Source organism: Stegastes partitus, unplaced genomic scaffold, assembly GCF_000690725.1.
Source record: "Stegastes partitus isolate 25-593 unplaced genomic scaffold, Stegastes_partitus-1.0.2 Scaffold274, whole genome shotgun sequence".
NCBI lineage: Eukaryota > Metazoa > Chordata > Actinopteri > Pomacentridae > Stegastes > Stegastes partitus.
In genome coordinates this window covers 449,783-472,532 of record NW_007578005.1, presented here as the reverse complement: position 1 = coordinate 472,532, position 22,750 = coordinate 449,783, and the positions used below count along the sequence as shown (strand labels likewise).

Sequence of the window (22,750 nt, the reverse complement as noted above, 5' to 3'; positions counted from 1 at the left end):
GATAAGGAGAGTTCGTACCTCGAAGTCCCTGCGCTTCTCATAAATGGGGATTATGAGCTTGTAGATGTCAGAGATGAGCTCGTAACGCTCGGCTTTCCACAGCCCATCCGCACACTCCTCCAACAGCTCCATTAGGACATCCTGAGGGGAAAAACAGCAGGGGAGAACTGTCGATTAACGCTACATAATACATAAAGCTGACATGGAAAGTGTTTGATACGTCAACAGCTCATTTTATTGAAATGTGCTGACTATAAGGGCCCTAATGAAATTTCACTTAGAAAAGTTAGAGGAGGCAGGGTTACATTAGCACAACAAAAACTCTTCTTCAAAGTAATCTTTATTTTGAAATAAATGTAAAGACTGCATTTAATAAAACACATAACATCTGATCTTCTCCCATCACGGAGAAGATGCAGAACCATCAGAGCACCAACTACGAGCTTCTACCCCCGGGGCAATCATCATCCTAAACTCTGTGCAATAATCATCAAATACACAATAACTAGTGATGTGTAATATTCAAATTTGTGCAATAACTTCTATATTCACTGCACTCTGTATGTACATATGTATGAATCGCAAATATGGGGATGGGTTTGTATTTTTACTGTTTCACTATTTTTTCTGTTTATTTTGTATTTTTTACTGTTTATGTCATTATTTGTATATTTTGTATTGCCGTCTCCATAAGGGCATCTGAATCTGGTTGTGTATGCTCTGTGTATACAATGACAATAAAGGAATCTAATCTAATCTAATGTGTGTGTGTGTCTCTATTCTACTTCAACAAATCTGATTGGTCATGATACAGAGAAAATGGTCATCTCCCATTATCACTTTTTTTTCCGATTCTGAAAACCATAAACTTTGTCCCACCCAAAAAGGTTCATTAGAAAAATATGCAGTAATTAGATTTAATTTTAAAAGTGTGATATGTTTTTAGGCGCCTGTGATAGACTGGCGACCTGTCCAGGGTGTCCCCTGCCTTCGCCCTAAGTCGGCTGGGATAGACTCCAGCCCCCCCGCGACCCTAATGAGGATAAAGCGGTGTATAGATAATGGATGGATGGATGGATGGATATGTTTCTAAGGCTCATGTGATGTGTGCATTTGATTTGAGATCTTGGAAGTTAGCTATTAAATCTCCAACAACAAAGATTTAGTAAGGTATTGCTTCACGGAGGATTGAACTGAATTGTTGTAGATCTAAAGATGCTAAATGTTTTTTTAATCATTTAATTGCTGATACTGAGGTACAAAGTGCAAAATTCTAAGAAATCTAATCAAATGATCTGAAAATCAGGTCACGACAATCCTTTACACATTTAAACTCTCAGTTAGTTCATCTGCGCAGTCAGATTTAAAATAAATTAAACATGTTATTGTATCATGTGTATACATTAATGATTTAAGTACTTCATTAAAATGGACATCCTGCATCCCGACGTCCTCCATCATTGCTGCTTCTTCATCAATGTTTGGAGTCACAACGCGGAAGGCTGAGCAGCCCTGCTTGAACATGCCTGCACACAGCAAAAGACGATTAACAAAACTTTCTTAACATAAGTTTAAAAAATAAACAGAGTGGCTGTCTGGCAAGCAATAGAAACATCATAGATTACTGAGGCACCTTTTCTCCGCAGGTATTCTGCCACAAGCGCTGCAACGTGTACGTAGCACATGGCCGCCTGTAAACAGCACGAACAACTCAGGTCAGATAAGGAATGATAAGCACTAACATCAACAACAGCACTGATTATGTTATTGGTCAGCATCACTCACTAGACAAACATCAGCTCGCAATAAACTGGGCAATATGAAGTAAATCTGTTCTTTATTATTTGAGATTCTACAGATCTATCATCTGACGCAAACCTAAAGTGGGTTTGTTACATGTTAAATTGGCTACTGACAGGTGAGAGTTCATCTCATCACAGACCTCTGATAGGTCTCCGTTCTTCACATGGATTCGGGCCATGCTGTCCAGCCAGGTCTTTCGTAGCTCGGGTGTGCTGGCGTACGACTTAGCGAGGCTGTACTGCAGGTCCACCAGCATCTCCGGGTCTCTCTCGTGCTCCTTCATCTGAGCCGTGGCCATCAAAACTGTTCGGATGCGTTTGGTCAGGTCTTTTACATCTGACGGGAAAGCTGTGTTCTGTTGAGGAGGATGGAGTTAGCGAGGTCAGCCATGTCACTGCTCGCTTGGTTTAGACATTTTTTAATCAGTAAATAATTTAACTATAAGCAGATCTATGACTCAATTATGCACATAATTCAGTTCCTCACCTTGATAGTTTTATCACTGTTTGCACAGTTGTTGATTATTGATAGAGACTGCTGGAAGCGGGTGCTTCCGATACCAATGACGTCAGCTATCAACTGACTGACAGCAATCACCACCTAAAGAAAAGGGAAGATCAGTAGTTATAAACCAGTGTCTAACTTTTGTTGACATTCCTCATTTTTGGGGATAATACAGACCAAAATGCTGCTTTGTATGGAAATAATAATTATGAGGAAAATCAACCAACCCATAGATAAACCAGAAACTGATTTACATACAAATAACTGTGTTGTGACAGTTAGGATGATACGTGTGTGCTTTGTGTTCAACTCTGTTTTACCTTAAACAATACGAAATAATGAGTCATTGTTCTGTAAGACTTCTGTAACATGTCATCAGTTTATTTGCAACTCAGAAAATTAGGAAAATAGATCTAAAATTAAGCTGCTAAAACAACAGTAAGTGTGTTTTCTGAGGTGTTGAAAGGGGGCCTGAGGTCTCCAGGTTTCCTCAACATGAGGGTTAAATAATGTTAACATACGAGGCGCTGTCTCACCTGTAAGTGTGTCCTGACGAAAGACTTGCGGCCCGTGTAGTCAAAGTTGCTCTTCATGAGGAAATAGAGCAGATGGGCTGCGTCGCTGCGGATGGAGCTCAGCTTGGAGTTGCAGCATTTCAAGATCTCGTAGCAGAATGCAGCGCACATGTCTGCACGGCCTTCAAAAAACGTGCACGGGAACTAGAGGGTGAAGACGACAAGATCAGCTTAGGCCAAGACAAACTGATTTAAAAAAAACATTAAAAATTAGGCACCGAAAGTCCTTCTCACCTTGTAGATGAAAGTGCGCAACGAAGTGAAGACCTGCTTGAGGGCCGTTTCTGACTGATTGATCCTCAGGAAGCAGAGGTGGACTTCAAACACTTTCTTCATGAGTGGACTGTGGCCGTGATCAGAGCACAGTTGTGTCTGTGGAGAAAGAGGATCGTCTCAGAAACCGACAAACGCTTATTTCTTAAAACCTTCCGAAATAATGCTAAACAAAGTAAAGAAACTTAAACTTAAATACAGTAAACGTCTGATGAGTGTTGGGCTCTGCTACCTTGAAACCCATGATGAAGATGCTGAGCGTGTCCAGGACCGTCAAACACACTTCGGTGGCAATGTTGGCCTCCAGCAGCGACTGATTTAACACGTCTGCATCCGAGTGACTGTAGGCTAAAAGGACACAACAGAAAGCTGTAGCTCTTTCACCGCCGTCGACACACTCAATATCAAAGTTCTCCAAAAGCGAACATTTAATCATTTTATATCACATCTCTCAAAATATGAATCCTTAATGTTAAAGGCAAAGCCGTCGCTTGAAAGATGGAAAATTTCATGATGTTGGAAAGTTTCATTCCAAACTAAAGCCAATTATTACTCACAACTGAGAAGTCAACAAATCTTTATCAGATGAATTGTGATTGGTTGGAAAGATATAGCTTTAGTTAGAGAGCAATAATTAGAATTTTCTATTTCTGAAGGAAATTCCAGCTGCATTGAGTTTTGGAATGAAACCCTTCATATTTTACACTGATGGCTTTCACAGAGCGAAATGTAAAATAAAGTTGAGGGCAGATGAGCTGGGCAGAGGGATGAGAAGATTAAAAATACGCATGCTCTTAACTCAACCAAATGAACAGAGCCAGTAACAAACTTCCTGCCAACTTGATACATTCTTACCATGGTCTACAGATATTCCAAGAATACTTGAAATCTTTCTTACACTGAAAACACAAAGAAATTTTATTAAATGATGCCACGTAAGAAAACTAGTTTAACCCCAATGCCCCAACAGCTTCCTCGGCCCCAGTTTAAAAAAAAAAAAAATCACTGACTTCTTCTTGCTGGGTTTAAACAGAGGATGAGGAGGAAGATGACGATGGAAAGCATGAGGAGTCAGACTACACAGGGTGAGGAGGGCGGGGGGTTCCTCGGATAGAGGATGTTTGCTCAATGGTACAGTATGGCGCACTTACTGTGGTTAAAAGTGTATGAGTTATCCAGGCTGCTGAGCTGCTGTAAGCGGGCATGCATCATTCCCGCCCTGTTACGGGACACAGGCAGAGTCTGAGACTTCCGCTCATGTGCTACGGGTCCTGCCCCATCCTGGTTCCTGATGAGGAAACAGGACAATGTTAGATGAAGGGCCGACTACCAGCAGAGCCAGAGTTAGTGAAGCAGGTTAGGGGTGAAACATTACAGCATTTCACACGCTCGAGTGGCGTCACTAGCACCTAAATGAGTTAAAAAAATAAAAAAAGAATTAAAAAAATCCAGAAAGCTTATGAGGTTTAGATTGGTTATGAGGACAATAATCAAAGCAGCATTGAGTTAGAGTTCTTAAGCCATGCAGAATGAGACAAGCGGTGAATTTAGAGAAGTGTCACAGCACTGCAACGTTTCCAAGATGAGCAGATTTCATGCAATTAGTCTGAGAAGGTCAGGTCCACCTTGAGGCTTACCCAAGCAGGAGAGGGCAGGAGCCAGGTTTTATTTCATTATGTTAAACTTGCCAGCGTTTAGGTGAATAGAGATAGAAACAGTGGTGGGGGGTTAGAGAGAGTGAACACTCAAAGCACTCTGGGAGTCGAGGCCAGAGCCCCCAAATAGAGTACAGTCGGTACATTTTAATTCAATTTCAAATAACTGTGCTGAAACATCAATAGTCACAGATATTAACAATAACCCTGGATAATCTAAAACAAAGTTAACAAACAGATGCATCATCCTGATGTGTTATGTTGGGTATAAAGAGCAGGTTTCTATAAGCTTGAAATCCTTGATCAATGACAACAGCATTACCTCGCGATGTATCTCTTGCCCATGTATCTGAACTGATGGAGGCACACTCTGAGAAAACAAGTGGGGAAAAAAAAAATCATTTTTCAGCAGCACTAACATATAACATCAGGGTGTTCTGTTTAAGTCATCTTACTCGACTAAAGTGAAGAAGTCCATGAGCTCAGCAGAGGAAGCCTTGTTCCAATAAGTGAACAGAGCATCTGCAAGAGACAGAGATAGACACTGTAGAGAGAATTTGTCGACTGTGTTTGTACATCAGACATGAAGACAGTGTGGAAAAGAGATTTTTTACCCTCAGACATGCTTTTGAGAACATGTAAGAAACACATGAGGAGGCTCTTGATCTCTGCCTGGTCCAGTTTATCACATCGCAGCAGGGTGCTTCCCAAGGTGGAGGCAGGCTGGTGCTGAGGGACAAACGGGTCGGTCAGGCACAGACAGATAAATACACAGTCCTGCCAGGTCCTCTTGGCCTCGGCTCTAGCTCGTTCTGCTGCCTCAGAATAAACTTTATTCTTGTTTATCCAAAAGAGACATTTACCTTTTATACTGACTTAAATAGTATTTCTGACTATTATGAGCTTTTCTGAACGTCTGGGACACAGCAGTGAAGCTACACTAGTGGACTCATTCACTCAGACGCTGGAAAAAGTGACATTCAACAAACAGCATTTAACCCAGCTGATGCAGCGAGCAGAGGGGGAAAACAGAACCAAAGAAATGGAGCAACAGCGCTACCACAGCAAGGGGTTGGCCATATACCAAGCGTGTTCCTTTGCCAGCAGTTAGTCTAGACCATGACTGGGGATGACTTCATGGAAAGCATGAGGCTATTGCTTTGGTTTTTTAAAGGGCGTTTTGCAGAGTTGGAGAACTTTAAGGCTAAATTTAGTTTCCCTGACAAGGCTGGATATAAACTTTAAAGCTGTGGTGCACTTGTGTTTTTTTAAGAGCTTTCAGCAAAAACAGAAATATTGTTAGGTTGCTTTTACTTTGGTTGTCTCCTGTCCCCTTATGCTTTTACACAATTTATGTCAGAAGTTTAAACCCATCACAGATAAAAAAAAAAAACAAAAGAAGATGAAACACAGCAGCACAGACAGTAAAAATCCAGCTCTTTGTGGTTTAACGGGCCTCTCCTCAGACTGAAGTTCAGACTGTTTATCAGAGTGAGAGAAAAAAAATCACACAGCACACATGGGAGGAACTCGAAATTGAGAAATCCCTCAGGCATGCATCCACATCTGGAAAAAAAAAAAAGACAAACCCCTGTGAGGCCCTGTGATACAACAGGTCTGCTGTACAGGACCAGAGAACAAAACAGGACAAAGCCTGAGAATCTTCTGGCAAAGAAAAGGGCTTGGAGTTCAGGGCACTAGGACACTCTCACACACCACTATCATTCCCAGATGGGACACTAGGAGGGGAGGCTGACTGTGTGAAGGAAGGAGGCGTTTCTGTACTTGAAGTGAAATGCTGGAGTGCGGGTCGCTCTCTGGCACACAGGGGACAGTGAGCAGGGAGAAGTCCATGGTGGCACGCTTGGTGCGCATGGAGAGCATGGACTCCTCAGTCTCCGTAAAGAAGCGCAGGATATTGACAGAGTGTCGCCGTACAAACTTCTCCGTCTGTCACGGCCAGCCGTACGGTGAGGGCGGGGATGGGGGGGGAGTTAATAGTACAAGTTAACAAAGAGAGACTTTCTGTGGCAACTTTTTGCAATCACCAGGGGAACTCTGACGTGCCCAAAGCACCGCAGTAAAAATGGACGTTATATAAGCATGTCACAGAAAGCCTAAATGCCATTTCTAATAAATGTTGCAGGGATCTTGCACCACCTGCTGACATGTACCTTGTCCAGAGAGTTGCCCTTGTCGTTGTTCCTCTCCAGCAGGCTGTTGGCAGAATCGGTGCTGATGAGCGAGCCACGAGAGTCTGCGTGGCGCACGGAGTTAATGTTGGGAGTGGACGCCGCGTGAGGTGAAGCTGTGGTAAAGAATAAAAATAAGCATGTTCATTTGAAAATAAAATGCCTTTTTAAAAGTTTTTCGCCTTCGTCTCTTCACTCACCGGTGCCAGATATAACTCCAAATACATCTTTGTGCAAACTGGTGTCCAGGAAGGTGCTGGACCGGGGAGGCGTCATCAAAGCGTTGGTAAGGAGTGAATCGTCTCGTCCATTCTGAATGAGAGAGAATTTAAAAGTTTAATGGACACACACTGACACCGAGCTCATTGGTACTAAACTCCAAAAGTTTTGATAAGAACTGTTTAAACATGTCTGATGTAGAATTCTTTCCAGATCTAGGAATTACTTAGGGTGGTCGTCAAAATGAGGAGCAGATTTTAACTTTTCTGAAGATTGCAGCAATTTATTATGGAATGCTAATAGCTTAAAAATGGCATCCTATATATTTGTTTATGACATCTCATGCTTACATAGAATCCAGGCTACAGTTTAAATCCTGAATAAAGTTCTGCACATGAAAAATCTGATATAATCTAACTGGAATATTAAACAAAGAGATATTTAAAGTCCATTTCTTGCCTACTTCAGTGGTTGGCCTGAATGTTTAGGTTCAGTTCCACCCAAATAAACATTATTAAAGACTATAATATGACAGAAAATACAACATAAACTGATCCCTTTTCCTGGGTTCACATCCTTGTTGCGTGTTTCTCTTTGTCTGTTATGTAATTTTATCATTTGTTTTATTTTTATCAACTCTGTACATACATCCACATGTCGTTTTTTTTTTTCCTCTATAAAGTTTGTTCCTGTCTGAACTCAGAGTCCAACTTCAAAGGATGTCGTAAACTATATAGATTGCTTATGTAGAAAATCTGCTATTTTGGGCTTTACTATTGACTGCTGCGTAAATGTGCCTCTATACAGACGTATGTTGCATTTTTATTTGAATATATATAGAAACATTTATTATTGCTGTCTGATCCGTCACATGCAATGCTGTGAACTGTTAATGGTTTTCACAGACTCTTGAATTATGTCACAAAAGGCTCTTTTTTAGGACACGTTGCATGTGTGAAATGAACAAGTTAGAGGTTGATAACTCATCATCTTAGACTGTTGAAGCCTCCATGTTTTCTTTTTCCCCCCCTTTTATAAATGTATTACTATGATTTTCCTTCTGTTTGTGAATTGCACATCATTTAAAGTGCATGTTTGAGGTTGTACAGCTGTGCTATGACTAAAATAGCATGAACACTCAGAAGAAACCACTAGGTGGCTCCCTTACATTGCTGGAGTGGTTGATGGGAAACGGTGATACTTCCTTCACGTTCAGCCTGTTGACGTTCTCTTGAAGCAGACCAAACAACGGCAAATACAGGGTGGCCATTCTGGCCTGCTGGCTCTAAAAAACAAATGAATCAATTCAGTGTCTCAACATCCCAAAACTTAAAATGCAGCAGATGGAAGTATGAAGACAAACTCTTACCTTGGAGGTGTAGCGGTCATCAAATGTGTGCTTCATCATGAGGTTCTTCAGCACCTGGATGGATATCTGACGAATCTCCCTGAACTCCTGCAGAGCTGCACTGACCTCCCTGAGCAGCAGCCCGACCAGGAAGTGATTCTTACAGAAGTCATCTGTCAGCGAGTAATCCAGCTGGAGGTCTGGGGGGGGCAGAGGAAGAGGACGATGAGGAGATTAGGACTGACTTACGAGAGAAGTAAATGAAGCATGTGAAAAGATGAAAATGTGGTCGATACATAGTGATTGTATCCAGCATGAAAACTTAGAGAGCGCAAATGATTCCCATTACTTATCATCAGTCTATAGGAGGGAAAGAAAGACGAGCCAAAGCTTTCATGTCTCACAGATTAACACAGTGTGACTGAGCTGCTGTTCTACGCCGACAGTGTGAAAAGACAAACAGGATTACGGTCGGTGACTGAACAGCAGCAGCTGTTCGCGGATGGTGTTCGAGATGAGTGAAGAAATCCCAAATCACACACACAAAGATTCCCCAAACGCCTGTAATCAAACACATCTTTTCGTCGACTTTGATCTTTTTAAAACCTGCATTTCGAGCATGCAGGCGTTAAAAAGACGTCTGATTTGGTAGGAGTGACGGAAAATAATGTCATCACTTATCACAGACCACCCAAACCACTTCAAGACAGAGAGAAACTACCAGCATAGCTAATGGTCCACACCTGCACATAGAGGCAACTTCCTCTCATAAAAGTATGTTTACAACTGATAACCTGACAGTATTATATCCTAAAAAGGGATAAATACTTTACGTCACCCACAAAACCCAGTTTGTAGGAAAGCTGAAAGATAGCTGACAGGGTGAAGATTTTAGAGGGAATTTGAAACTTTCTCCTCATGGATGAAGAACCAGATTGAAATCTGTCGTTTTTTTTGAGATGACATGCAGACAGCACACCTTGCACCTACCTACTGGAGTATCATATGACTCCACTGTATCATTTGGAGATAATAAAGCTAATTGAGAGAGAAAAAAAAATACATTCTGTAACATAATAAAACAAATAAAGCTGAAATTTATTAAACTAACACAAGAAAAATTCAGAAATCTCTCTTGGTTGGAACAACTTCATTAGTTGGCTTTTAACAATACAACAATATATTTGACTTCACTATTCTTCTTAAACACAGGCGATGTAAGCACACTGGCAAGCACACTTAAGCTGCCATTAGGCTTGGAGCTTGACCAAGGGATGAATTAGTTTATCTTCTCACCTTGAAATCTCAATATCCTCCCTTTTCCAAATGGCATGGGCAGGTTTAAGGGGACGTAGTGCTCGTGGTTGCACACAACGCGCAGGAACTCAAACTTGAACTCAAACAGAGTCTGCATTAAAAAAAAAAAACAAAAGTTAGACTGGCATCTTGAATACAACATTGCAAGATTTTGCTCTATAGATCACATTTTCGTCATGCAGTCTGTTTCTATAAAAGCCGTTTGTATCGTCAGTGTACCTTTGGGTCTCCGGGCATAAAACAGTTGACATAGTTGTTAATCTGCTTGAACACAAAGCCTCTGTCCATCAGGTTGAAGCAACGCTGCAGAACGAAGGAGGGAAAGCAATTCATTATTATGTCATGATTTCTAGGAAACAAGAATGAAATCATTGTGTACACCAGTCAGTGCATACTGAACACATGGCGCCAGGCGAGATACAGAAAGCGTGGATCCCGACCTTGATGAAGACTGCCAGGCTGTGGTTGGCATTTCGAGCGGCATCCAGGTTGTCCTTGTACTTCTGAGTGATGTGGGGCATCATCATGTTGACCAAAGTCTCCACAGTGTGCTGGAAGGATGCTGAGAAGCGCTGATTCCTAGACAGCTGAAGGGCAGATGTTTATACACATGTTACTGTACGACAAACACACCACTGTTTAATAGATAAGTCGAGTGATATTTGATATTTTTTACTACAGTCAACGAAATCCAATGAAAAGAAACCAACAGGAAACTGGTCCGACTAACAACATTCTCTGTTTAGTCAAGTCCTGGTATATATTTCCCTGTACTATAGAACACAGCTGATATTAAATCATTATATTCCTTCAGTACAATAAACATGGGCACTGTGGTCTGCATCAATCTCACTAACAACATCCTGCTTTGATAAATACAGACAGGACATATATATTAATCCCTGACAGAAAATGGTCCCCAACAAAAGCACAATTTTCTACCGTTTGAGTAATTTATGCAAACAATTACAGAGACCAACTACTTCAGCAAATTATTTGAAAATTTTGAAAATAAAGATATGCACATATGTAACCAATTTGTTACCAATGAAAATGTTTGGGGTTGAATGTGCCACACAAGGAAAGAAATCGGAGAGTCCTGAGAAACAGACTCATTACTGTTTTTTTGTGGCATTTTATGACAATGATAAAAATACAGAATATCGCCTGACTCATGCTTTAAACGACAGGATCTCACAGTTTCCAGTCTGACATAAACTTCTCTTGTTGTGCATTTACTGGCTTCCACTGTGGCCTTCGCATTGTGCCGCCGGAGGTTAAACACAGGGATGTGGTTGCTTATGGGGTTCGAACAAATGCCGGCAATTAAACTGCACAGCAGTGTGGCAGAGACTGTGGATACATAATACTGTGACTGTGGTACTGTGGCTGTCCACAAGACTTGGCATGTCGTAAACTGCAGCGAAGAAGCTAAACTGTAATAAAGCAGACACGAGCAGACACCTCTGAGTCAAACACACATGTTGTGGCAAACTTACCTTCACTTTACAGCTCTCAATCAAGTACTGAGCCATGGACTTGACTAAGGCTTCAAAGAAATACCAGGAGTACTGCAGGGCAGACAAACGTCAGTCAGAGTCAGAGTTCACCTCAGTTATAACTACACACTGTGGAAGCCTTTAAAAAGGTACAAATATGTTACCTTAAGCAGCTTGTTACTTGTGAGGAAGTCAGTGGAGGGTTTCAGGATTGCGGTCATGGCTTTTGCCAGCTCCTCGTGTACACTTCGAGTTGTGGAGGACGTGTACGGCTCAGTCTTGAATACAAACTGACACATGCCCAGACAGACAGGTCAAAAACAGAATGTACTTTAAATAAAATATAAAGATGGGTGTGGTATACGGTATATAAAGTTACCTTCACATAAGACCTAAGGTAGTGCTCCAATCCTTCCTCGTGGCACTGGGCTACGATGTGAATCATGACCCTGAAAGGAAACAATGAAAGAGGAAGGCACACATTAGGTAATGGTTCAGGTTTCATTGAAAGTTTAAAAACACAAATTCTGCACTCACAACATAATCCAAGTTCTGCACAGGTAGGTGTGTCAGATTAAAAACTCTGACTGTAAAAAAACAATTAATCCTGCACACTTGTACTTACTTAATGATGTTTTAGGTGTCAGACCTTCATTCATTACTGTTTTTATCTCAGTCAACAATTTTAACAAGTCCATATTATACACATTTACAGCTTTATGTAATATTAATGTTGTGTTTGGGGCCTACAAGAATAACATGCTTAATCTTGTGCTTTACATGCCTTAATGTTCAAAAAACACACTATTTTTCTCGTGCTGTGTACTGCTGTAACACTTCTTCTCACCCTCTATCTTAACACTCTGTGAAAATTTCTGTCTCCTTGAGGCCTGCCTGCCAAAAAGCCCAGTGTGCTCTGATTGGTTAGCTGACCGGGCCAAAGCGAGATAACATTGGTTACCTACTGTAACCCTAGCTCAGATTTTTTGTTTGAGGGTGTGCCAAACTAGTTGCTAGGCAGGCGCTGTACAAATATGTTACACGGGGATGTAAATGGAGGAAAGGCCTGGACTTTAAATGAGAGGTATTGTGCAGGTAAGGAGCAGCGTTTTCTATGAAGGAGAATAACTCCTTTTGGTGTGGGCGTTGGGCTTTGCAAGCTTGCATGGCTTTTATGTGCAAAAAAGCTGAAGCACACTAAGGGAGCAAAAGCATAATATGGACTCTTTGATCTAAATGAATTTGGTTTACATGAGCGGTGAAATCCGATATTTCATCCTTGAATTTACTATATTCTAAAGAAACACTGTAGGTACCTGGTGACGTTGACTGCCACGTCCTCTTGGGTGGCACTGGTCAGGACCCTGAACAGCTGGTTGAGGGTGGTGGGCAGGAACTTGATCATCACATGACTCTCCATGGCATGCAGACTCTGAGAGCAAAACATCACAAACACATGCTCACGAGGAGTTCAATTACATCATGTAAAATGAAGAGAATCAAGGTGGAAAATGTCAACACTTCTGAAAAGAGCACGAAAGGTTAATAGAGAATGTCTTGTGAGGAGCCTGATCCAATAATAACAGCAGGAGAACATGAGTGAACAACAGCGTGCTAATCACCCACACTGCATGCTCCAGTGCCTGGAACATGGTAGTGTGTAGACTCTGGTGCATCTGTGAACAGGAAACCAACACGAGGCTGCCAAGTAATTTGGCGAGTTGCCAGTTAGCACGGCTGACCTGCTGTTTGACCCTCTGGCTATTGTTCGTGTTCACTGCTGTGTTTAGATTAGAACCCAAGAGATGCGCTGGACCAAATGCTGCTCTCGGTGTCAATGTTCACCAGGGGAAGAGTAAACTGAGATTCTCATGAACTGAGAGTGAGTGATGGAAAAAGTGATAAACAAGCTCCCAGCACCATCACAGATTTACTGGCATCAGCCGAATTGTCGCAGGTAAAAAAATGCTGTCAAAAAAAAAAAAAAGGGGAAAGACACAGGCTCTGCACAAACTGTCCAGGAGGATGCGCTGTTGGGAAGCTACAACTCAAACAGAACATTAATCACCATGTGATACGGCCCCAAACAAGTGTGACTGTTTGTGGCTTCATGGTGAATATGAGCCAGACACCAGACCTTTCTTTGGAGTAATTCAAAAAGTCTCAGATGTCATTCTGGTCAGACTTTATTCCTTCATTTTATGCATCCCTGCAAGCCATGTGATTAGTCATACAGTGTACGCAAACACTAAAATGTAGACTTAACAATCTCTTTACAGTCTGTCTCATGCTGTGTTGTCAATACTATCCCATTATTTAGCCTGGAGCAAAGTTTATAGTAAAGTCACATCTATACATTGCATTAGAAACAAGCAATAAAAAGTATTTACTACTATGAATGTATTCAAAATCAGGAGTTTCAGTTGTATGGATGGATGGTTGCACTGGATGTTTCACCTTCAGGTATTTGACCAGTTCTCCTCCTGACACCTGGGCAGCTGATGCAATGTTCTGACAGTGATGAAAGAAATTGTGCAAATGTTGATCCTGAAATACAAAAAAAAGAAGAAAGAGGTTAGTCCATGAAGACCCACAAAAAAAAAAAAGACAGGATGAAGATAAGTTTCACTGCAGATTCCCAAAACGAACCTGAGTGTAGACCGTGGACACGAGGTGTGTGGACACCTTGAACAAGGGTTTGCCTCCATCCACCCATTTGACTTCAGGACCCAAATGCTGCTATAGAAGAAAAAGCAACAATTCTGTGCTGAGTATCTCACATTCGGCAGTGTTTTCATGCATTTATCTCTACAGACATGCAGATTTAGTATCCCACTAAGTTACAGGTTGTGGTCTTTCAGAACTAGTTCTTAAGACATTCTGTTCAACCACAATAACAGTAATAAAAACAGTGGCTGTCGTAGAGATGGAGCGGCTCAGTGTCATTTAAAAAAAGGATGACAGCACTCATTTTCAGACAATCTCATAAACTTTCAGGCAGAGAAAAGTGCTGCAAATAGTTGACTAATAACTAAAAAACAGAGCTCAAAGGAGAAGTATGATGGCCTACTCCTCTGTTAGCTCTGAAGCTGGTGTAAATGCTGGCTCATGAGTTTCAGAAGCTTGCAGATAAACATATTGAATATTTGAAAGGTGTTGGTGAAGGGCGTCTCGCAACATTAACTGGTAACGGGATGTCTGCTTAACCAGACTGATGATCTCCGTAGCCTCAACCAGTTTTGTACCAGCGACAGAATGAAAAAGAAAGGACAGAGCTTGAACTCTGGGTAGATGAGCCCAAGCTACCGTGGCTTAACAACTTGAGGATGCGCTCTACCTTGCTGGCACCTTCCTGACAGCTGAGGTATCCAGCAGGCAGGTTGGCAGCCACAGGGATCTGACTCTCATTCATGATCACCCGTCCGTCCTTCAGCAAGGGGAGCCAGGCATAACCCACTGAGAGCAGAGACAAAGGAGGACATAGACAGCTGAGAGCCTTGGACTTGGTGCCAGCAACAACACAACCGCAAAGTCAAACAGAAACTCTGACAATCTGAAAGTTAACAATTGAGTTTTAATGACACTACTGTGAATTTTGCATGTGTGAGTGTTTCACCTTGCGTCTCAACCAGGTCTCTCTTCTTGGTGCTGGCCTTGCTGTTGCTATCGCAGCTGACGTGGTAGAAGGTGAAGAGCAGGTGATGTTTCTCGTGGAGCTGGGTTGGCAACTCAATCTTAAACTAATAACACAAATAAAGATTCTGTCATCGTCATAACCTTATACATCCTTCCATGCATGTCAGTCACCACTTAGGCTTTCTGAACATCAACAACAGGGCGCTCTTACTTCATCGTAGAATTCAGGGTTGTGCTGGTGATGTAATACTGAGGCAAAGGCATTTTTGGTAAACAAGGGTCCTCCAGGTCGGCCATAGATGCACTGAGGAATGATAACAATAGCCGATTAGTTCCTGCGACCGGTGGGACCGTCCTTTGGGGATTGTCTGAGCACACTTCTTCTTTTGCACACACATTTAAGTTTACCTTAAGTGAAACAGCCTCTTCCTCATCCGAGTCCTTGAACTCGATGCAGACAGCTATGTTTCTAGCCTGAGGACAAACACGATGAGCAAAGTTGACCCAGTTAGCAACACAATGAAAGAAAAGTGCTTCAGATCACAAGAAAAGTTGGTGGAGAATCTGTCCACAATTCCACTGGGTAAAACGGGAAACTTTCATGCTGCATATAACCCGCAAAACAACACTTAATAATGAATAATAGCGACACCTTTGCAAATGACTTTTGGCTGTCGTATTTCAAGTGCTTGGGGTAGACATAGAGGTGATTGTTGTAGATGGTGAAAGGCTGAGAACATTTGGCAATGCACGGCACAAACTCCTCCACTTCAAAGAAGATGTTGGTCTTCTCGCTCACGTCAAACTGCTTCACAGGAATGTAGGATGAGGTAACACAATCTATATACAGAAGCAGGAGAGAGGGAGAGCAAATAAACAGCCTGCAGACAATGAAACCGGTCTGATGGGAGCGGGAGCAGCTTTCATCTCTCATGCTGGCTGCAGCGAGCGAATTTGGAAGGCTTACTTGTCAAGTCAGGGGCTACATTGTCAATGGTAACGTCGAGGTTTCCTAGAATTACAGGCAGCTTGGCCATCTTCTCTGGCCTGAGGGAAGGAAAATAAACTCAAGTTAAGCCTTTGCTATCATCTACCAAAGGCTGAATGAGAAACAGGCTGGCAGGCTACAAATGCGAAGAGACAAATGGCATATGACCACATTCACACACGCGAGCAAACATCTTATTTTCAAAAACAGACCAGTATTTTCCTAAAGTACAACCTATGGACACATATTTTCCATCCAGAACATCTGCGAGACCACTCAGACTATTTACAACAGAGTGCAATTCGTAGAAACATCACTAACTTTCTGAAATCTGCCAGCAGTTTGAGCATGTCGTCGTTGGACAGCTTGTTGCTGTCTTGTCTGTACAGAGCGGAGAAGCGAGCGCTTTTGTCAAGGGTCCCTGAAGCATCTTTGAACAAAGGTCTGCAAGAAAGAAAAAAACAAAAGTCAGGACCGTTGACCTTATCCTGCAAATTATACTTCTGCCTGCGTGCAAAACAGGTTTTAAATAATTGAGTTTCATTGTACAAAGAAAGGACAAGTTAGCTGGAATATTAAACTGTAAGTAACCATTATTTCTATGACTGATTATTGTAGGTTTGTATTTGCATTAAAAAAGATTTAAACTGATATAAAACACAAAATCATTCATTCTTCAGATTTCAAAATTGGGATCTTGTTTTCTTTGTAATCAAGTTTTTTTTTAGTTTTTTTTAAAATGACAGTTATAGGAGAATACGGTAAACATGAAATTAACACTTTTACCTTTATAGTTTACTCAGCTTGTTATTTTTTGGGAGGTTTGGGTTGTATTCATGAAATTAAAAAGACAAATGGATTGTAATATGGATCAATTAATTGTAATCAGAGTTAATTATAGAAATAAATCAAAGGAAGTCATTCTGGAAACTGGCATTTCTTAAATATGGCAAAAAGAAATGTCATTTTTGTTACTTCAGTCCATCTATGTTGGTTTAATTCTATGAAAATATGTGATTTTGTATTTAAATCACTGTTGTGTCCTTTCTACAAGACTGCACCAAACACTGTTGGTTTGTTTCTGCATCGGGCTTGGTGTGAAAAGTACACAAAACTAAGGTGAAATCTGGCTACGTACAGACACAAAATACAGCCAAAGATGTATTTATGAAAAGATAAGAAGTACCTTGCTGCCCAGGCAAAAGGCATCCTGTACTGGCCTAATCGGCTACATGCCAGCTTCGCATTTTTCAGGACCTTCTGTGCCACCTAGTGGAAAACAGAAACACACTGTGATCTCAACTTCAGCACAAACACACACGAGCTGGGCCTCATTACTCACAACAGTGCAACAGTCTCAACACACACATTCGAAAACAAACACACACCTTCTACCAGTGTTCTCGCCTGAATCGCATTACTGCCCGCCATGCTCCCTTCAGGGCGCATCGGTGCAGCCAAAGTCAATGCTTGTGTTGAGTGTCTGTGCGAAGCGGCCAGCATTTACAAACAGGGATGATTATCTGTGTATAATGTGGAATAATCTGCTGGAATCTGCTGAGTCTGGGGGAACATGCTGCCTTGTGAGGAGGCTCATAATGAAAGCTGGGCATGTGTTGTGGTACCTTGGTGGAGTCTGAACTCTTCATGTACGGCTCAGCGCAGTGGTTGATTCCCCCCTGAAGCACCTTCTCTATGCGAGCCACCAGGAAGATATCAGGGTGAGGACATGTTACTGAGAACACTCCCTGTGGATGCAGCCGAAACGTTGAAACAGATTTAAATATGTATTGTTAGCCTTAAACAACCATATTTATGCAGCACAGTTGCACAAACTGCTTTGTTTTTTTGCTGCTTATTCACCTGTTTGGGATACTGCATGGCTGCTTCTGGCACGCCGTGGATCAACCGCTGCCCTTCAGGTCGGGCGTCACCTCCCCCGTTCATGTACTGACTGGCGTTATTGGGCACCATGCCCCTGACAGATGGGTGGTTTAAGTCAACGAGGAAGTCGGAGGAGATTTTTCTGCCGTTCTGGATGTCAAACAGCGACAGGGTGACGTAGAAAGGCTCCACCTGGAGAAGGAGCAGAGTGACAGATCTGTATTAGAGAGATCATCCAGACTTAGACTCTTAGCATTAACTGTCCACTACATAGTTACTGCATAATAACTAGATGGATAAGGAAAAAATAATGCAACATACCCCTCAATTATCTTACTTGCAACATCTCATTTATCCACCTAAACTATTAAAACCACTACTCACAATATGCACACCATTATGAAAGCCCTATTTACACAAAAATAAGGACTTTTAAGCAATAGAAACACAGATACCACTACTTATTATCAATAACCTCAATGAGCATCAGGACAAAAAATTAAAAAGTTAACTCCATTACACTTGATCTGGTGACATGTCGATGTCTATAAAAGGGATTTCCACACAGTGAGGTGTACAGATTGAACATTTTGGAAAGACAGAGCACTGCTATCAAAGCCCTTGAGGCATCAGAATGACCATGACGAGAGAAAAAGTTGGATTTGGTTGGATATCTAGCTGGTAGTTGTTGGTATACAATTTCGGTGGAGGGAGCTGAGTGAACACACTTGGAAGGATCTGCTCTGCATGTGTGTGGAGCCGGAGCAAGCTCAGGCTTTAATAGACAGTTTCTGCTGGGAGGGACAGCAGGACATCAGACTTCATTACACAGATTGTTGGCCGTTCCTGAGCCTGTAGCCTGGTTGCTATGCCAACAGGAGTCCTTCAGCAGCTCAAATAATGAGAGAAGTCCATCCGGCCGCTGTACCGAACCACCTTATCCGTCTTTAGCCGGCCGGATAATGATATTTCTGTTGTTCAGGACCTATTGTGGCCACAGAAAGATCATCCTTACATTTGTTGTCGGTCCTTCCTCATTCTCGGCCACACAGCTTTGCAGATTAAACGAGAGGTCGTTGCAGTTCACCAGAACACGTTTGCCAAACTTCTCCTCAAACTGCTTCACGTCCGGCTCTATTCCTGAGAAATCTAGTTTCTGAAAAAGTACAATGGATGGTGTTACATTTCATTTAGACGTGGTTGGTTGGATCGTATTACTACGTGGGAATAAGTGAACTTCCCTGTACTTTATGGTTAATTACCTGTGTGTCTGGGTCGAGGGTAAACAGCTTCAATCTGGTCTCGTTCCTCATCCTAGACTCAATATCTCTGGTGCTCTGAGGAGAAGAAAGGCAGTTTTTACTTTTTTTTTAACCAAACCACAAATTGTCTGAAACACCAGAGGCCCTGTCTGACAGATTCACAGTCAGTTGGTTTAATCATTAGAACATTTTTTGTCGTTCGCACTCATCTGGAAGTGAGGTTTCATATTTTACAGGCTGGGAAGACAGGCTCAGTAAGTCAGGTGGTACCAGCAAACATTTCTGCAGAGCACGCTGTAACCTGTCAAACTGTTTTCCATCTACATGTTGCCATCGGTTTCCATGCACACATGGCTTTACTATTGCGTACCAGTCAGTGCCATAACAGCACTGGGAGCCAACAGTCAGTAAATCTTTTAAATAACTCATGTATATAGTCTAAAAAAAAATGTTTAAAACTCTAAATCTAGGTGTTTCCCCCCTGCTGGATATCCTCTGTTGGGTGCATGTTTAGAGACGTGATGCTTAATTAGAAGTTTTGCTCTTTGGACGGAACCCAAAAGCAACTCTGAAATATATTACATATAATCCTGAGACGACCAAAAGGTCTGCGTTTAGTGTCAGATCAGATCTACAAAAACAAATGAATCACTGAGAAATTAGGTGTGTAACCCTTAACTCTTAAATCTAAATTCAAACCACATGCTTGTGGCAAAAAGAGGCATTCTTCCTCACCACTCCAGCAAGGAACTGAGATTTAGCTCCACGTGATGACGCATCGACTACATCCAACTGAGTGAGTAGGACCTACCTGAAAGCTGTCCATACTGCCAGAGGAGCTGTCTGATTTTCCAAGATCATCATCTACAAAAAAAAAAAGAAACAATGGATGCAGGATGAAAATGTAGGAACATAAGAAAAAAAACCTCTTTAATCACCTACTGGCATGTGACAGTTCAGTAAACAGTAATTGAAGTGTGCAGGAATCAGTCAGGATTGAGAGCGAGACACTGCAGCTCTTAATGGTATATTCTTAAAAAGATCTTCGCGAGCAGAATCGCCTCTTTTTTTTTTTCTCCCTCTCATGCACAGGATGATTAATAAAAGCCGAGGAGTTAGAAAGATTAGTGGAGCGTTTTATGCAGAGGCATTCAGCCTCGCTCCTCCACGGCTAAGCCTCCTATGAGACAGGAGGTGAGTATTAAAAGCCTGGGTGGTCTGGTATCACATCTCCAGCAGACCACATGTACACGGCCAAGGAAGAGGTAGAGGAGAAGCGAGGCAGGACCAGAGGATGATGGCGTGAATGAACAACGTCTCATTAAAAAACATCAGGGACGTACAGTATCCCAGAGTAAATAATCTGATGATAATGAGGGGATCTAGTGCATATAATAACTGAGGAAATTCTTTAAGTTAGGAACTTGCGTAACAGCACCGCTGTGGTTTCTATTATTAACTGCATGAATGAAAAATGGAGCAGTTAATAATAAGTTTTATGCACAGAAAATTAAAGGTAAAGTTATTTTCTGGTATAATAAGGGATTATTAACTTCTTAGAGATGCAAAAAAATAAATAAAAAAATCTTAGTAGCAATTAATCTGTAACTTTTCTTGGTTAATTGATTAAGCATTTGTTCTGTGACATGTTGGACAATGATGAAAAACATTTACCAGAACCGAAGATATCTTCACAACCATATGGAAAAAAAAAGAATCTAAATTCTCTCAAACGTATGAATTACTTATCAAAAACAATATTCGACTAATCAGTTCATCAACAAAGCCTAAACACTTGGATCATTCTCATACTTTGGCCGGTGTGATGCATACAAAACGCTATGTTTTGTCATTAAACTATGAATGTTTTTACGAGAAATATTTTTTCTTTTCCAGAATTTGGAAAATATTTTGACAGGACTAACGCAAAAAAAAGACTCCCTTTTATATGGAAAAGCACAGGCGGACACACACCGTCATGAATGTCTCCGTTTCTCTTCTCCTGCATGGCGATCTCAAAGCTGCTGTGCAAGATCTTGTTGAGCGTGTTGATCCAATCCTCCATCTCGACTTCGCTGTCCGCGGCCAGCAGGTAGGTGCTCTTATCTTGCATCTTGAGCTCGAAGGCAAACCTCCGAACCTTGTTGTTCTGCAGAGACAGCGAGAGAGAGAGTTGTGTAAAAATAATACCCAGATAAGAATAATTTATCAGTGCAATACGAAAAGTTAGAACAACAAAAAAAAAGGAGGAAGAATCTGTTGCTCTCTGATACAGACGGATTAATAACTAAGTTTAGTTTTGCACATTTAAAAATCAAGTATCCAGCTGTGAAGAGGAACAGGAATGTTTTATCTTTCTCTCCAAAGCCAACACTGAACCACTGCCTGCTCACCAGAAGGTTTTTTATGATTTAAATCAATTCTTGCTTCATTTTAATTCCACCCTCATCCTCACTTCACTGCTGTTTCTGCTGCTTAAGCCCCAAAACACGCTGCTCTGATAAATATTCAATCACAACAAATAAAAAAAAAAGACAGTTTTTAGCTGCAAAAATGTACAAAAGGTGAGTTTCTGCATTGCAAATAGGTAAATGTAGATTGAATTTAACTGCAAATGGAAACTAAGTGAGCTGAGGAGGAGGAGGAGAGCATATTTCCATCTGCGCAACAAAGCCTCCATCTCTGCCAGGATCGCAGCAGTGACTTTCAGAAGTGGGATGGAGTTGCTGAGCGGAGTCACCAGAAAATGAGCTGCATCTGCAGAGCTGAACTATGACCTCCAGACAGGCACGAAGAGTGATGTCACTGTTTCATTTGGGCTTTACTCTATTCCAGCCCATCCAGAACCAATCGGGGCTGATTCAGCGGGCCGGAGGCTTATTATACAGTTTAATACATTATGTTTTCAGAAGAATAGGAAAGTCATCTCATTATTGTCAGCAGTCCGTGAATTGTTATGTGCCGGTTATCTCTGGCCTGCAATGTAGAAACTGCAGAGTGGGAGTGATTGGGAGGGAGAGTCAATATCTGCAGGCTGGCTGAGTAAACACGGGGAGGGGTTGTTCGGGACAGAAATAAAACCGGAGTCTTGATAAACAGACTTAATCATCATCCTGATAGGTAGGAGGACTTGTCTCAATTTTCCAGACAACACAGCTGCACAGATCCTCGGGGAAATCGAAGGGACAGTCAGTCTCTTTTATTATCTTTACTGCATTATATCTGCACTTCATACAGCGAGTGGGTTGAGAGGAGAAAAGAAAACTTGCGGGAATTTGGATCATAGAACATTTTTGAATTTTTGAGCCCTTTGTTAATCCACAGGGACCGCGGATCACTTAATTAATACGTGACACATGCGTGTGTTTGAGCATACAGTATGTTGGCATCTTAACAAAGTGCAGGCGCAGCTTGGGGGCTCGGTATGAAGTCACTCCACATGCCATCCCAGCTGCAGCACTGAAACATCTGCACTTCTACTCACGGAGCGGTTTCTGCTGGGGGAGTTTAAGTCGTATAGCAGTTAGAAAGGAGTGAGGGGCTGCTGCTGGATGACTTTACTACCAATTACCTGTTTGCTTCTTAATACACAATA

General features: G+C 41.7%; 1 protein-coding gene across 4 annotated transcripts in view; it reads right to left on the bottom strand.

The window, feature by feature from the left end:
- LOC103357791 (dedicator of cytokinesis protein 9) overlaps window positions 1–22,750 on the bottom strand; it is an 83,047-nt gene that overhangs the window by 6,111 nt on the left and 54,186 nt on the right. For 2 of the 4 annotated variants that reach the window (XM_008282499.1, XM_008282497.1), the window contains exons 8-46: window positions 21,130–21,304; window positions 19,967–20,019; window positions 19,156–19,230; window positions 18,909–19,049; window positions 17,873–18,085; window positions 17,635–17,757; window positions 17,196–17,278; window positions 16,331–16,453; window positions 15,989–16,068; window positions 15,674–15,861; window positions 15,430–15,495; window positions 15,233–15,325; window positions 15,002–15,125; window positions 14,723–14,841; window positions 14,035–14,124; window positions 13,843–13,932; window positions 12,702–12,817; window positions 11,765–11,834; window positions 11,550–11,675; window positions 11,386–11,457; window positions 10,327–10,473; window positions 10,106–10,189; window positions 9,866–9,977; window positions 8,591–8,769; window positions 8,390–8,506; window positions 7,203–7,314; window positions 6,985–7,118; window positions 5,425–5,539; window positions 5,266–5,332; window positions 5,133–5,180; window positions 4,307–4,443; window positions 3,388–3,503; window positions 3,117–3,254; window positions 2,844–3,026; window positions 2,290–2,403; window positions 1,943–2,158; window positions 1,634–1,691; window positions 1,420–1,526; window positions 19–141 (exon numbers count right to left, since the gene is read on the bottom strand). In XM_008282499.1, the coding sequence (XP_008280721.1) occupies window positions 19–141; window positions 1,420–1,526; window positions 1,634–1,691; window positions 1,943–2,158; window positions 2,290–2,403; window positions 2,844–3,026; window positions 3,117–3,254; window positions 3,388–3,503; window positions 4,307–4,443; window positions 5,133–5,180; window positions 5,266–5,332; window positions 5,425–5,539; window positions 6,985–7,118; window positions 7,203–7,314; window positions 8,390–8,506; window positions 8,591–8,769; window positions 9,866–9,977; window positions 10,106–10,189; window positions 10,327–10,473; window positions 11,386–11,457; window positions 11,550–11,675; window positions 11,765–11,834; window positions 12,702–12,817; window positions 13,843–13,932; window positions 14,035–14,124; window positions 14,723–14,841; window positions 15,002–15,125; window positions 15,233–15,325; window positions 15,430–15,495; window positions 15,674–15,861; window positions 15,989–16,068; window positions 16,331–16,453; window positions 17,196–17,278; window positions 17,635–17,757; window positions 17,873–18,085; window positions 18,909–19,049; window positions 19,156–19,230; window positions 19,967–20,019; window positions 21,130–21,304 (4,527 nt within the window). Of the gene's footprint in view, window positions 1–18; window positions 142–1,419; window positions 1,527–1,633; window positions 1,692–1,942; window positions 2,159–2,289; window positions 2,404–2,843; window positions 3,027–3,116; window positions 3,255–3,387; window positions 3,504–4,010; window positions 4,055–4,306; window positions 4,444–5,132; window positions 5,181–5,265; window positions 5,333–5,424; window positions 5,540–6,984; window positions 7,119–7,202; window positions 7,315–8,389; window positions 8,507–8,590; window positions 8,770–9,865; window positions 9,978–10,105; window positions 10,190–10,326; window positions 10,474–11,385; window positions 11,458–11,549; window positions 11,676–11,764; window positions 11,835–12,701; window positions 12,818–13,842; window positions 13,933–14,034; window positions 14,125–14,722; window positions 14,842–15,001; window positions 15,126–15,232; window positions 15,326–15,429; window positions 15,496–15,673; window positions 15,862–15,988; window positions 16,069–16,330; window positions 16,454–17,195; window positions 17,279–17,634; window positions 17,758–17,872; window positions 18,086–18,908; window positions 19,050–19,155; window positions 19,231–19,966; window positions 20,020–21,129; window positions 21,305–22,750 lie in introns of all 4 variants that reach the window. The other 2 variants (XM_008282500.1, XM_008282498.1) reach the window with 1 other exon arrangement.